Genomic DNA, 14,302 nt, shown 5'->3' with positions numbered 1-14,302 from the left:
CCGTTCTCTCCACTCCAATAGCCAAGAGGTTCTCAGATGCATTTCTATCCCAGAACTACGGTTAATTCCTTCACGCAACAAACACTTAAGGTGCCCGGCTCTGCGGGTTCAAGTGATGAGTTTAGACACGCTCGCTGCCCTCAAAGAGCTCTGTGTCGCTGATGGGGAAGGAAGAGAAGGTGTTTGAGCTTGGAGGAACAGCTTGGACAAAGACAGGGAAGTTTGCAAAGGGGAGGTGGTCAAGGGAGTTGAGTTGGTGTGTGACAGGCACAGCCAAGGGTGTGGGTAGCCCAGAGCTGACCACATGGCAGGAAGGAGGCGGTCTCTGGGTCTCCCTCTTGTATCCCATGGATGTGGGAGCAGAAGCACAGTGGGGAAGTGGACCAGGTGGGAGGATGTCCGAGTAGTTTGGCCAAAAAAAGGAGTGGGAGCAAAGGGACAAGGAAAAGATCTTAAGTCCAGTCACGGCAGTAGGAGACCTATGGGCCACTGGGATCTGGTGACTGCTGGTGGGGAAGGTGACAGGACTAAGGTGGGCTTGGCTGCTTCAGCCAGGTCCATGAGAACTTGGAGGTGGTGGGGGCTGGGTGATCGATCACCACGTAAATGATTTGGTGCATGCCCCATTTGGTATGACCGCACCACGGTCACGTAAAGAACCAAGGCAGCAATTTACCAAGGACAAAATTGCCCTTTTATGTGAATTATTACCAATAATATTAACATCAAAATCAACATCAATAAAGGACTGGAGGTTTTAACTGAGCTTCTTGGACTGACCTGGAGAATATTCTGTAAAAAGATAAAAGCTCTTTCTATTCAGACTGGCACGGACCAATTCTGGACTTGCAGAGGCCGAGAAAAGTAGTACAAGCGAGTTCTTCTATCTTTACCTGAAATAATCCAGATGTGGCAGGGGTGTTTCCCTTTTAAGAGCAACCCCCTCTCCCCTCCAGCTTTTAGATTACAGTAATAATCTGGGTCTGCTGCCCCTGAGATTAAAGACACACTGGCTGCCATAATAGCCCTCACAGCCTCAGTGGCCTGACGTAAACTCTAGTCACAATGTGATAAAGATGTCACCAGACAGAAAGCCTTCCAGGGGTCATTCAGGGGCCTGGAATCCCGCTGTGTGACTCTTCCTCATCTTTAGGTCCCTGGGGTTCTTTCTGTTCAATGAGAGAACAGGAGTGCGCCCAGAAGGTTCTACTGGCTGGGCTCAATGGCGGCCTCTATCACTTTTGCTCACAGTTCCACTGCCCAGACACTCAGATGGCAACACCTCCTTGTAAGGGAGCTTGGGAAATAGTCCCAGTGTTTGCTTAGGAAGAAAGTAGGTTTTGCTGAATATGGCCCGTCCTGTCAGAAGTGGACCTTTTCACTTTTATTTCTCCTTTTTCTCCCCAAAGCCCCCTGGTACAAAGTGCTGTATTTTTAATTGTGGGTCCTTCTAGATGTGGCATGTGGGACGCCGCCTCAGCATGGCTTGATGAGCAGTGCCATGTCTGTGCCCAGGATTTGAACTAGTGAGGCCCTGGGCCACTGAAGCAGACGGCATGAATTTAACCACTTGGCCACAGGGCCAGCCCCAGACGTGGACCTTTTAAGAATTACCTCCTCCACCCCTCTCGCTTTTGCATTAAATTGGGCAGAGAATGCCGTGATGGATGAAGCTGGGTTCCTTCACCATTCTCCCATGCAAGCCACATTCAAAGGCTGGGTCGCTGGAGGCCGGGTTGTGGGTCCCTCAGAGGAATGTGCTGAAGTTCCAATTCAACACGCCCCCAACCTGTGAATGCAGCCTCATTTGGAAATAGGGTCTTTACAGATGTAATCAAGATAAGATGAGGTCACACTCAATTCAGGCGGGCCCTCAGCCATGACTGGTGTCCTTCTAAGGGGAGGGAGGTTTGGAGACAGACAGGGGGACGATGCCTTGATTTCAGACTTCTGGCCTTCAGAACCGTGAGAATAAATTTGTTTAAGCCACCTGGTTTGTGGCCCTTTGTGACGGTAGCCTTGGCTTAAAATCTCTGCCTCTGCTATTAGCTGTGTAAGTTATGGGACCACGTTGAACCCTTGCCTCAACTGGGTGGGTGCACTTAGCTGGCAGGACTAGAATTAACACGCACGGAGGGTACAGGACGTACACAGACGTCCTTGCTCACTGGACACGCCCCAGCCCCGTGGGAAGGGTCAGCCTCTTGTGGTCCCATGCACCCTATCAATGCTGCAGACCCTCTGTTCCCCAGGTCTGGCCTGGACTGGGGCTAGCTGGTCCCTACTCAGCCTTTGGTCCTTGGACTAAAGTCACTTCTCAAGGAGACTCTCCTTAGCCCCACTCTTCCCCACCACCTCCAGGCAGGGCTGCTGTCCACCCTATTCTCCGCCTTGACAACAGGATATTCCCAGGGCACAGTGAGGGCAGCGCCCGTGGGAGTCCTGCTTGTTGCAGCTGGCACCCAATGGACGATGGCCGACCCACAGAAACGGTTCAGTGCTAAACCGTGAGTCGGAGGATTGGATTGCCAGTTCCAGGTTCACGGGGCCAAGAAAAAGGGAAGCCATCCACTCGCATTGTTTGGGCGCTCTGGGCAACACCAGTTCCCACTGGTCAGTGATGACTGAGCCCCCTGTTCCTAGAGCAATTAAATTAATAGCAAGAAAACAGATCATCTGACGTCACACTGTCAGCCAGGGGTGACCGTTTCGGGAGGGAGCCATTGTTCTATGCACAGCTATTAACACTAGTTTTACTTTTGATTTATTTAAAGCCTGGTTGGGTATAGAAAAACAAACACACACACTCAATAGTTTAAAATATCCAAATAAAATTTACTGCAACTTTTGTAGAATTTCACTTGTGCTACAAGACACGTTGCATAGGAAACTATGTAAAGCCCCTGAGGAAAAATATCCATGGTTTTAAGGTGCAACTGGTTTTGTTTCTTCTTTGGGGAAAAGGTAGGAGATGATCTCTGGGAAGAATGAAGACGGAGGGTTGAGAAGCAGAATTTAAGGTTACTTCGTGTCGTGATGGGGAGTTGTGTGTCTTGGTTCTTGCAGCATAAAATATGTAGTGTTTTTGTTGTTTTTTTCTAGCCAGTTGGTCTCCAGTCTCTGAATCAATAGATACATTAAGAATGGTTTAGCCCCATCAGGGATTAGACATTGATTAGACTAAGTAATTAACATGTTTCAAGAAAGCAGATTTAGAGAAGATTCAGGAATCCCACATGGTCCAACATCACTCGGTACAAGCACAGCGCGTGTCCCGGCACATCCCCGGGGATCAACTCTTGACTTGCCAGATCTTTCTTCCACTCTGCCCCTCACTCCCTTCCGGGATGCCACAACTACAATGCAATCACAGTATTTAACACCGCAAGCTGACCCACAACTGTAAAGATTATTAATACAACTCTGTCAAGTCCGGCAAGTTGTGTGGGAAACATTTCATTTTCAGAAAACATTCACCCTGCTCAGATAATCTCTATATTGAAGAAAGAAAGAAAAAAAGAAAGGTTTCCCTATACTATTTATTTCCAAGGAGACATGGGTATCCCAGGAAGGGAGGGGGGTTAAATTTTGGATGGAATAGGGGCTGGCCCGGTGGCGCAGTGGTTAAGTGCGCACGTTCCGCTTCAGCGGCCCGGGGTTCACCGGTTTGGATCCCAGGTACAGACATGGCACTGCTTGGCAAGTCATGCTGTGGTAGGCATCCCACATATACAGTAGAGGAAGAGGGGCATGGACGTTAGCTCAGGACTAATCTTCCTCAAAAAAAAAAAATTTCTTTTTGGATGGAAGGAAGTGGAGAGTTTGGCAAATGGCAGCAGGCCCCTTTGCACATCAGCATGGGGTGACCCTTGCGGTGAAGATTCCTTCATGCCTATAGAGATGGGGTCAGCTCTGCAGGAAGTGCTCCCCTGCCCCGAGGGAGAAACAGGACAGTGGTCTATTGGAGATGCAGGGCCACCTCACTCCAATGGCACTGCTCTTCTGAATGACTAGCCACACACAGGCAGGGGCCATAAAGAATGCCAACGCCCAGCTGCCCTCTCCTCTCAAGGACACCTAACTGCTCCTGTTGGATTTAACTCTGCCCACAGCTGCTGTGTCTAACCATTTCCTGCAATATGGGGCAAAGGTACGGAAGAGAATAAAAATAAGAGGGGAGAGCAGGACCCAGACATCCTCAGAAAGAATGGGCGTGAACTACACTCATTTCCTGCAAAACCAAGTTTCCTATTGGATCCACTTTTTTTTTACCAAGTCTGGAGCAAAAAGGCCCAACACTTGAATAAGTGTGTTTCCTTGCTAAGTGTTGAAATGCAAAGTATGTCTGGGAATCAGAAATGCCCCCGATGACCCTTAAATACATATATACATCTGTAACATAATTTAAAAACGTCTTTCTATCACATAAAAACCTCCACAGCATCTGCTCCTATTAAGTGGATTTTTTTTTTTTACCTTTATGGTCCATTAAAAAATTAGATACTGCTTTTCTCATAGGCCCCCTCCCCCCATAGTTTAAAAAAAGTGATTTTAAATTTAAATTTATACTTAACAAATAGAAAGCTATTTGATTGGCAACAACCTGCAGTAGAAATTCCCTTCAGGCCTCCCCTCCGCGATGGAGGAGGCAGGTGGAGCATCGTGTGTGCTTGGTCCTTGGGCGTGGGTCCAGCTGGAGGGACCCGGGGTCTGTCTAAGCAGCTGACCCTCCCTCCCTCCCCAGTTCCATGTGACTGCACGGCCAGACGAGGCCAGGCAAGGGCGCGTGCCCCAGATCCGCAGCGGAGGGGAGGGAACCCATTCAAATCACGAAGTCGTCATGGTCCGCAGGACTGAAGGCAGCCGCTCTTAGAATGTCCAGGCAGTTCACCAGGATCAGAGCCCCTGTGAGGTGCTTCCAGCGCTTGGTGATGGGGTTCTTCATCTTGTCCAGGCCTATGTGCAGCTCCTGGATGATATCCCGGTAGCTGTCCCCGATCTGGTGGCTCCAGGTTAGTAAAAAGTCATACGCGGGTTTCCACATGGCCTGGAGAGTGGAGTCGTCCAAAACCAAAGGAGGAAGAAGGGAAGAAGAGTAGGGGACAGTGAGAGTTTTGATCTCATCATCTGCTCCAGGTCCTTTGCTCATATTTATGCTACTCTTTCACCCGTGAAACAAACCCAAAGAAACAGGTGGAACCTTCTGTGCCCCGGGCCGGCACAGTTTCAGAGAGAAGAACACGTTTTGTGCCGAGAGCAGTTATATAGCAAATGGTGTCTGGACAAACCGAAAGGTGATTTCTCCCCTTACAGTCCCTGCGGCCCTATCTAGCTGTGCCATTTACTCAGAAATGCAAGTGCTAATAAAGGACACCCTTATTCTTGGGACTTCCTGCTTCCTCGGTCTCCTAAGCCTGAACTGTCTTTCCAGAAGCTTAAAGTGACCTCCACAAACAAGAGAGAAATACAAACGACTCTCTGAGCAGGAATCTGACCACTGCCGGACAACGTCGCCCGACATGCCAGGTGCTCACCCAACACAGCGACAGGCAGACACCCGCCCAGCACCCATCACAAAGGGCTCCCTTCATGCATTATTCACTCTGACTGAAGGTGATTTAAGAGCAGGATTAGCAAGGGCGGGCAGGGCAGCTCCTCTGACGCTGTTCCAACTGCCCATTTCCAGGTGCAGCGGCCTGGCCACCAGCAGAGCCAGGACTCACAATGATCTAAGAAGGATGAGACCGGCCCCACCTGGAGAGAGCCCACCGTGTGCTGGGCACCCGCTCTCAAGGCGACTCGCTTTATCCCCATCCAAACGCTACCAAGTGGTACTTGTTGCGATTGCATCCTCCAGGTGGAGGGGAGGCGGCCCCGCTCACCTCGCTGTCCACGACCCCGTTCCTGTCCCGGTGTGGAGATTCGTACGCGTCCATCTGCTGCTTGGAAACCTTGGCGAGCTTCTCCGCCAGCTCCCTCCAGCGCTGCGCCACCTCGACTGCGGTAGTCAGCAGCACAAAGTCCTGGATGAGTCTGACCACCAGGCCCTGGCAGTCCAATTTCAGTAAGGCCTGAGGAGGAAGGAGCAGACCGTGAGGCAGAGCAGAGGGCAGGCTCCGGTTTCATGCAGGGTCCCAACGCTGGGGCAATGTGCTCTGTACCCGCTGAGTGCTAAGGCCTATAAAACGTCCCCTGAGCTCCAGCACCGCAGGGCCCACAGGACGGAGGAAAAGCGATGGTCTGCAGGCTGTACCGGGTTTGACAGTGTCCTCCCTCCACCTGGGACCTCAGAATGTGACCGGATTGGGAAGTAGCATCTTTGCAGATACAATTAGTTAAAATGAGGTCCCACTGCATGAGGGTGGACCCCTCATCCAATGACTAGTGTCCTTATAAGGAAAGAAACAGACATATAGAGAGAGAGGAAGGGGTCCACGCAAGGATGGAGGCAGAGATGGTGGTGATGCAGCCACAAGGATTGCCGAGCAACCAGGAGCTGGAGGAGAGGCCTGGACCACATTCCCCTCTCAGAACCTCCGGAAGCAGCCAACCCTGCAGACACCTCCAGAACTGTGGGAGAATACATTTCTGTTTGGGGCCACCCAGTTTGTGCTACTTTGTCATGGCAGCCCCAGGACATTAACACACAGGGTGAGTGGAGATGATGATGGTTTATTTATTTATTTCATTTTTGAGGAAGATTAGCCCTGAGCTAGCATCTGCTGCCAATCCTCCTCTTTTTGCTGAGGAAGACTGGCCCTGAGCTAACATCCACGCCCATCTTCCTCTACTTTATAGATGGGATACCTGCCACAGCATGGCTTGACAAGCGGTGCCATGTCTGCACCCGGGATTCGAACCAGTGAACCCTGGGCTGCCAAAGTGGAACGTGAGCACTTAACCACTGCGTCACCGGGCCAGCCTCGATGATGGTTCATCTTGTTCCCACTCCCAGTGGGGCAACTGGAGACAGAGTGGGCCCTTCGCCTAGACAGACAGCAGGGCCTGGGCCTCGGAGGAGGACCGGATGAAGAGCTGGACAGCTGAGGGTGAAGTGCTGCTGACACTGGCCAGATGGGGACTTCCAACGGGCAGAAGAGATGTGAGCGTGTGCTCAGGCTGGGGCTGGGAGCTCAGACTGAGATCTGGGACTCAGGTTTCGGAGGTAAACTGAGGCTGTATGTGGAGCAGAGGATAAAGAGAACAGAGAAGGCCAAGGCTGACGCTGAGGGCAGGCCATCAAGAAACACTTTCCGGAAACAAAAGGATTGCTCCCTCGTCAATGCTGCAAGAACTTTCTAGTGTGTCTTTAGGACAGGGATTACTAACTATGGGGGGACCCAGGAGAGAAACGAATGCGTGTCACCCTGGGAAGGAAGCAATGGGACAGACAGCCGTGCCCAAGGCCCTGCTTGGCCCCGACAAGCACGTGGCCACCTTGGGACTCAATTACCCATCGCGAAAAACGGGCTGGATCAGACAGGCTTCCAACACAGGACTTAACAGCCCAAAGTATTCTGTGCGACCCCAGGCTGGGGTCACACTAACCTGCTTAAAGAAAGGAAATCAAATCAGCGGGCCCACTGCTCTGCACACGGTGAGATGTCAACGCTCGCCACCCCAGGTTACATGACTGTTCCAAGTGGGTCTGGCACGATCCTAATTACAAATGAGGTCAGCATGGTGGGCGTGTGGCTTCGAGCCGGCCAGGAGGATATCACCCAGTGGGAGCCCCAGGGAGGCGGGAGAGCGGGTGTGGTGAAAATCAGACTCTCCTGGGCCACAGAAGGCGTGTGTCACCCCCCAATCTCATCCACAAAGCCCCTGCCGTCCAGCACACTCTCCGGTTACACCCCAACCACGGGAAAAGACTCGGCTTCCCGGGAAAGGTGAGGACCCCTAGGGACAGTGTCTGAAACTCCTTTGGGCCCTGGGACAGGTGAGGATGAGACCAAAGAGATGCTAGGAGCAGAAAACGTCATCAGGCCTGGGTTCTTTCTGTCCCTTTGCCCTCTGTCCGGGTACCTGATGTTGTCACTTCAAGTGTCATTCCAAAGTGTTAAAAACAAACCAACCAAACCACCCCCAACTGAGCCAAACATGCAGCTTCTGTAAGAATCTGTTGAACACTCTGTGAAGATGGCGGGCAGCCCTGAGTCAGAGCTCGTGCAGTTACAATCTGCCACGTTGCTTATTTTAAAGGGCACAGCTATTTCAGGCTGAGGATTCTAATCTACATTTGATACTTATTTAATAAAACGAAGGAATGGTGAGTCTCTGAATGCACTTAGGCAGATGTCCCGGCAGGTCAATCTCTGCAACTTAAAACATGAGTGATGGTGACAGATCGATCGGACGCTGTCCTGGATCCGAGAGGTTGCAACCAGCTACAAACGTGGTTAGCCAGAAGGGAGTCTGAGGACCACGTGGTCCTTTCCTGTTCTGTTTGTTTGAATAAGCTACTATTACCTGGTGCTCCCTGTGAGCAGGGCCCGGGGCCCATCCACGCCTCGGAAGCCCTATGAAGCAGGTATTGAGCTCACCCCATTTTGCAGATGAAGCCCAGAGAAGGTGAAGTGAGGGGCTCCCACACCTAGCAAGTGGCGGAGCCAGCTCTGCCTCCAGGCAGCCAGCCCCCAGCTCAAAGCCACTGTGTGGGCCCCGCGGTGTCTGTTTCAAAGCGACAGTGGCGGACGCAGATCCAGATTTCTCGGCGCCCAGGCCCATGGCCTTTCCAATCCTGTGGGCACCACAGGACGCCAGGAAGTGAAGCAAACAAAATACTAGTCTGGATTATGCTCAGTTCAACTTTACATATTTCAGAAAATGATCTGTTTCAATGTGCATTGTGATATATTCGAATGAAATTGTTTTAAAAAAATTAAGCGTCTACTAGATTTGTGCTTCAGAAGACATAAAGAGTGTACATGTATGTGTTTACGTGTATGGGGAGGGGCGTGTACAAAACTGGTAGAATTTCGGATTTAAATTCTTTTGGTGCGGGTGAAGCGCCAGACACACTGAGGCAGACAGGGTTCCTCCAGCCACGCCAGCTGTCCTGACAAGCGTACTGGACGACCACAGCGCTCGACAATAAGTCACTCAGTGTCCACTCAGTGTCTGCTCATGGCTTCCCAGCACACAAGGCCAACGGGTGCCTGCGTCTCAGCTGCCCAGCTCTGGAGGAGGCCTCGATTTCTCACAGAACACACCAGAGTCACCTGCTTCTGATCCAGCTCATTCCTGGCAGGAGCGATGAACATGGCTCTCTCCCCAAGGGCACTGGGCGCAGGACCCAAAGGTCCTGAGAAAAGCAAACCACTTTCTCTGGCCCTGAACTGCTAGAATGGAGAGCACAGATGGATGAGGGATGAAGGCGTCTTTCATCGACAACTTCGGCTCTGCTTACACAATTTATTGAGCCATCACTGGTTTCGTTTGTCACAAAGCTGCCCACACCATTGCCAAGGGGCACTTTATGCATCTTTTAGGGTACATTCTGGGTGCCCACCAACTCTTAGCAGTAGAAAATTTCACAGCAGGAGGTTCTGGCTCTGGGAATGTCTTCCCCGTAGCTAGCTCCCCTTTTGATTTTTGCATGCACACAAGTACACAGAAAATACCCAACGAAATAAGGCACAATTGTGGCTGACTCTGGCTGGAATTTCACTAACTTGAATGGACTATGACTTCAGTCAGGGCGACCAAACTTGTTCTATAAAGGGCTAGACAGGAAATATTTTTGGCTTTGTGGGCCATATGGTCTCTGTGGCAACTGCCCGACTTTGCCGGTGCGGCGTGAAAACAGCACAGACAAGACAGACACCAGTGCGCACGGCTGCGTTCCAGTAAAACTTCATTTACAAAAGCAGGCGGCCCACGGGCCAGAGTCTGCCAGCCCCTGTTTTAAGAGATACTCTTAAATACAGTAAGGTATAATTCTGGTTTTGCTGTATGTTCATTCCACCCATGCTTCTGTTCCTGAGATGTTCGAACATCGGAAAGGCAAGCCTCTCATATTAGCAGCAGAGCGTCCTGCTTTGGGGCTACCTAGCAGGAACCCCCAGGAAGCTAGTTAAACGCAGAGCGTTTAGCTAACTGCCCCCTCTTTTGGGGAATAAGGTGGTTTTTCTCCTGATTCGCAGAGAATCCCTCCACACCATTCTCTCCAGCTGTCAGCTCTCCCTGATCTGCTTTCAAGGCTCTTGGTGTTTATTTCACACCCTCCCCTCCCAAAAACAACCACCCTCCCTTGATTTGCATCCTACGATAACTTTCCCTACTCAGAGAAACTTCTCCCAAGAGCCCAGAGCACTCTGGTTTCCCTCCCCCGACTACGTGACTCTATCCTGGCCACGGCCATCACCAATGACTCCTGGCCGCCAATGGCTTCGTCCTTGGTGGTGGTCCCAGGACCAGTTCTGACAGCTGGCCTCCAACCTTCAGGAAAGTCTGCCCACACCCCTGACTGCTCCTTCTCCAACTCCAGCTGACTCTGCTTCCCTCCACACCACGAGAACGAAGACTGTGCGTCTCGTTCCAGACGTAATCCCCCAAATCGGGAATAATCTCTTCCATGGAAAGCATGTTGTTGAATGAAAACAATTCCAGTTCTTAGAAAACTGGGTTTTTTGGGGTTCGGTCTGCCACCCTCCGAAGACACACACTCTCACAAGACGGTGACACTCAAATCTACACAGTTCGACAGCTTGAGCCAAATCCTTTTTCTCCCCTCGGTGTTGTCATCATTCACGGTACAAACACACACCAATCTGTTTTCGACAAAGTAGATCAGAAGAAGCATTAAAGGAGTGAAATGCCTAAAACCAAAGGAGATACTCTGTGATCTCTCTCCTTCATTAAGCAAAACGAAAACCCCGACATCGAAACCCAAGGCTAGCTAACAACAGCGAGGAGGTTGGACACACACCAACGGGGGACCTTGAGTCCAGTCACCGCAGTAACAGCGTTGACACCTGCAGGACTCTGCAATGCTTCTGTCCTTCTCGGGCCTTGCTCTCCCCAAAGGGGCACTGGATACCAAGTAGCCAACAGATGGCTTCTCAAATCTCCACAGTGGGCCTACAGCTTGCAGAGGACTGTCACGGAGCAAACGTGGACAAGCAGGCAGAGACACAAGAGCAAGGAGAGCATCTGGAATGGTGAGACAGAAGCACGTTCCCACACTGCAGACCCACAGGCCTCCACGGCAGGCACAGAAAGCTCCGGACACTCACCCTCCAGTAGACAAAGCACGGGACAGCCCGTGTGGCAAAACCCCATGGAACCGAACCATAGCTGCAGCGTCTACACCCTGCACTGCTGGCAGGTTACCCCTGGGAGGTGGGGCTGGGGGCCTCTGCCTTCTGCTTTCGCTCTTCAGGATGCTCAGATACCAACGCAGAAAGCGTACGCTGTCTTTACAAATAGAAACATCAAGGAGGATGACTGTCATTCTGGAAAAAACAAAACCTGGAGAAGCCAAGGCAGATGGGACAATCCGAAGACCCCTGAAGGTCGAAACGGCAACACAGATGTGCACACGGCTAGAAAACAAACAGAGAGCCTCTGTCCAACGAGCCAGGCAACGCCTACTGCCCAGGAGTGGGGAAGAACATGCTGCCCACCAGGAATGGAAGGGCTGGCTGCAGAGTGCGCCCGGCTTCAAATCACGTGGGAGGCAAACGGCCAGAGGACCTATGCTCAAGCTTGTAAGGTGTTCCTAACCCGGCAGCCCTTCGATTTGACCTCTCACCTCTGACCTCTGCTAAAAAACGAACTGCCCACTTGTTGCCTTAACAACAGTAAATCACGAGTGAGTATGGAAATTAGGTCGTCCATTCCCAGGGGTCCTGAGGGACGTATTCTGAGGCAACGACACTCAGAGGGGGGCACTCCACTGACTGCCACCTGGTGGGTCAGAGACTGGGAGGCAGCAAGGAGCAGGGACACACCTGGACCCCCCAAGGAGCAGGGACACACCTGGATCCCCAAGGAGCAGAGACACACCTGGACCCCCAGGGAGCAGGTCACAGATGGACCCCCAGGAAGCAGGGACACACCTGGATCCACCCTGATTCCCCTTCACCCCCTATAAAACATGGACCCCCAGTGCCCATGGAACAAAGTGCAAGCATCATCTGGCCAGGGGGCTCCATGCCGCTATCCCGCCACCCATGTACCGTCATCCCATATCACCAAGCCCTTGGACTCAGGCAGCCTCCAGCCTCCGGGCCTCTGGTTCTGCCCCATCCCATGCCCCTCCACACCCTCGGCCCTTGCCCACACCGTCCTTTAACCTGACAGCCCCTCTGCAGGGGGCGAGCTTCTGCACATCCCTCTGGCATCAGCCCCTATGTGCCTTTCCCTAGGGCACCCACACCCAGGAGGCCCTTCTCCTTGGGCTCATTACAAGTCCGGCCTGCACTCCTGTGACTATCCACGCAGAGTCTTCCTCAAGTGAAAGGCCCGTGTTCTTCGAAAGCCGGGCACCCAGCCTCGCCCCGAAGCACACAGCAGGACCGAAGAAGCGGTTAATGAGGATCGAGTACGGACACCGTTCCTGGCTGTGGCGGCGCTTCCTTGCTCTGTGTTAGAAGCTGCGGCCATGTACTTGCCATCCAGTCATCCCCATTCAAATATGTGGGGCCCATTCCATCATCTCTCCCACACACAACACCCACCAGCTCATCAGAGACCCCCAGGGGCCCTGCCCTGTCCACCCTACACTCCTCGGGGTCAGCCCAGCACCACCCCTCCCCCAACTTTCAACATGGTCCAGGGGGTGTCACTGGTGTTGGACGGCTGTCCTCCTTCACTGGAGAGCAAGGAGGCCTGGGGACAGAAGGGACATTCTCTGACTGAGGTCACACACCGTGGGTGAGAAAGGGCGGGCAGAGGCCCAGGGAGCCCGTATGGTTACATAAGATGCCTCCAGGACGAGCTCTGATGCTGAAAATATGCACTCAAATGATGCAAGAGGGACTGGAGCCAAAGGACAGAAGCATGGTCTGACCACGGGGGCCTGCGTCCAGGCCAGGGTTAGCCTGCATCCATCACTCATTCGTTCCTCAAATAGCTGAGTGTTTCCTAAGTGTCAGGGTCCTTCTCTTGTGGAGCGTGCACCATTTAGGGTAATAACAAGAAACATGAGTACAAGTAAACGAGACCATTTCGGATGCGAGAAAGCACCATGAAGACAACAGTATGGATGACGAGGTGCAGTGACCCAGAGGCACGAGGCTGCTTGATCGAGGGCTGTAGGAAAGGTCTGACAAGATGACATTGGAGCTGGTACCTGAAGGAGATGAAAAGCCAGCCAACAGAAACTGGGGAGAAGAGAGCTCCAGGCAGAGGGAACAGCACGTGCAAAGGCTGGAGGCAGCGACAAGCTGGGTGTGCTCAAGACACAGAGATACGGCCGGAAGAGCTAGTGTGCAGGGAGCACATGTGGGCCCCCAGGGGTGTGAGATGGGCGGGACAGGTCTTGCAGTGCCTGTGGGGCAGAGAAAGGGGCCAGACCCCATTCTGATGGCAGTGGAGAGACAAACGACTCAGCTTTTATTCCTTGTCCATTCCCATCTCCCTGCAAATTTACTGTCCTAAACCTTCACCCCTTCTCATTCATTGAATCACTGTCTCCAAACCAAGGAAACAGAAACTTCTCTTCAAAATGAGAGGGGTGGGAAGGGCTGGTCTGGAGGTCTGGCTGTGACAGGGCTGGAGAGGGGGCGGTTAAACCAATGGGAGAGAGAGAGAGAGAGAGAGAGAGAAAACATTGCAAAAGCAGTTTCACTCTGTTACCGCAAACCAAACCCTGCCTCAGGGCAATGTTCTGCCAAGGTCAAGTTTCATTTCCTCCTCCTGGGAATCGGGGAGTCATGGGTGGGCGTGGGGCTCGCAGGGGAGGCGGGGAGAGGGTCCCAGACACAGACCCCCATTGTCACACCAACTAACCCAAGAAAGCCAACGGAAAAACGTGCTCTCAGAGGAAGCTCGCCAAGTTGAATAAAAAGAGCCATTACTTAAGTCTTCTGAAAAGAATGAGGAAGAAATGGAAATCAAAGCCACCCGCTGGGTCATTATTTTTCCACGGCTGGGAAGGAGCTGCTGTTTCATTTTTCACCTCTGCCCATTCAAGGTGAGCGTGTTTTTAGCTGTAACGGAGGAACAATCGATATCGCTTATGTTCCATAAAAAGCACTGAATTCCAAAATCGATGGAGAACCCCAGCTTGGGGGAAGCGCACCCCGTGCCCGCCGTTCGGGGTCCCTCCACGGAGCAGAGGGGGCCACCACCGCGG

The 14,302-nt window shown here is 52.2% G+C and overlaps 1 protein-coding gene across 2 annotated transcripts in view; it reads right to left on the bottom strand.

Annotated features, from left to right (window-relative positions):
• Positions 1–2,814: 2,814 nt before the first annotated feature.
• Positions 2,815–14,302, bottom strand: part of SH3BP4 (SH3 domain binding protein 4) — a 95,998-nt gene continuing 84,510 nt past the window's right edge. For both annotated transcript variants that reach the window (XM_023642628.2, XM_023642629.2), the window contains 2 exons: positions 5,883–6,071; positions 2,815–5,047 (listed from right to left, as the gene is read on the bottom strand). In XM_023642628.2, coding sequence (XP_023498396.1) covers positions 4,823–5,047; positions 5,883–6,071 — 414 coding nt within the window. In that variant the 3' untranslated portion in view covers positions 2,815–4,822. The remainder of the gene's footprint in view (positions 5,048–5,882; positions 6,072–14,302) is intronic.

Source organism: Equus caballus, chromosome 6 (assembly GCF_041296265.1).
Source record: "Equus caballus isolate H_3958 breed thoroughbred chromosome 6, TB-T2T, whole genome shotgun sequence".
Taxonomy (NCBI): Eukaryota; Metazoa; Chordata; class Mammalia; order Perissodactyla; family Equidae; genus Equus; species Equus caballus.
The sequence above is the reverse complement of the archived record's forward strand: the minus strand, read 5'-3'. Positions and strand labels throughout refer to the sequence as shown.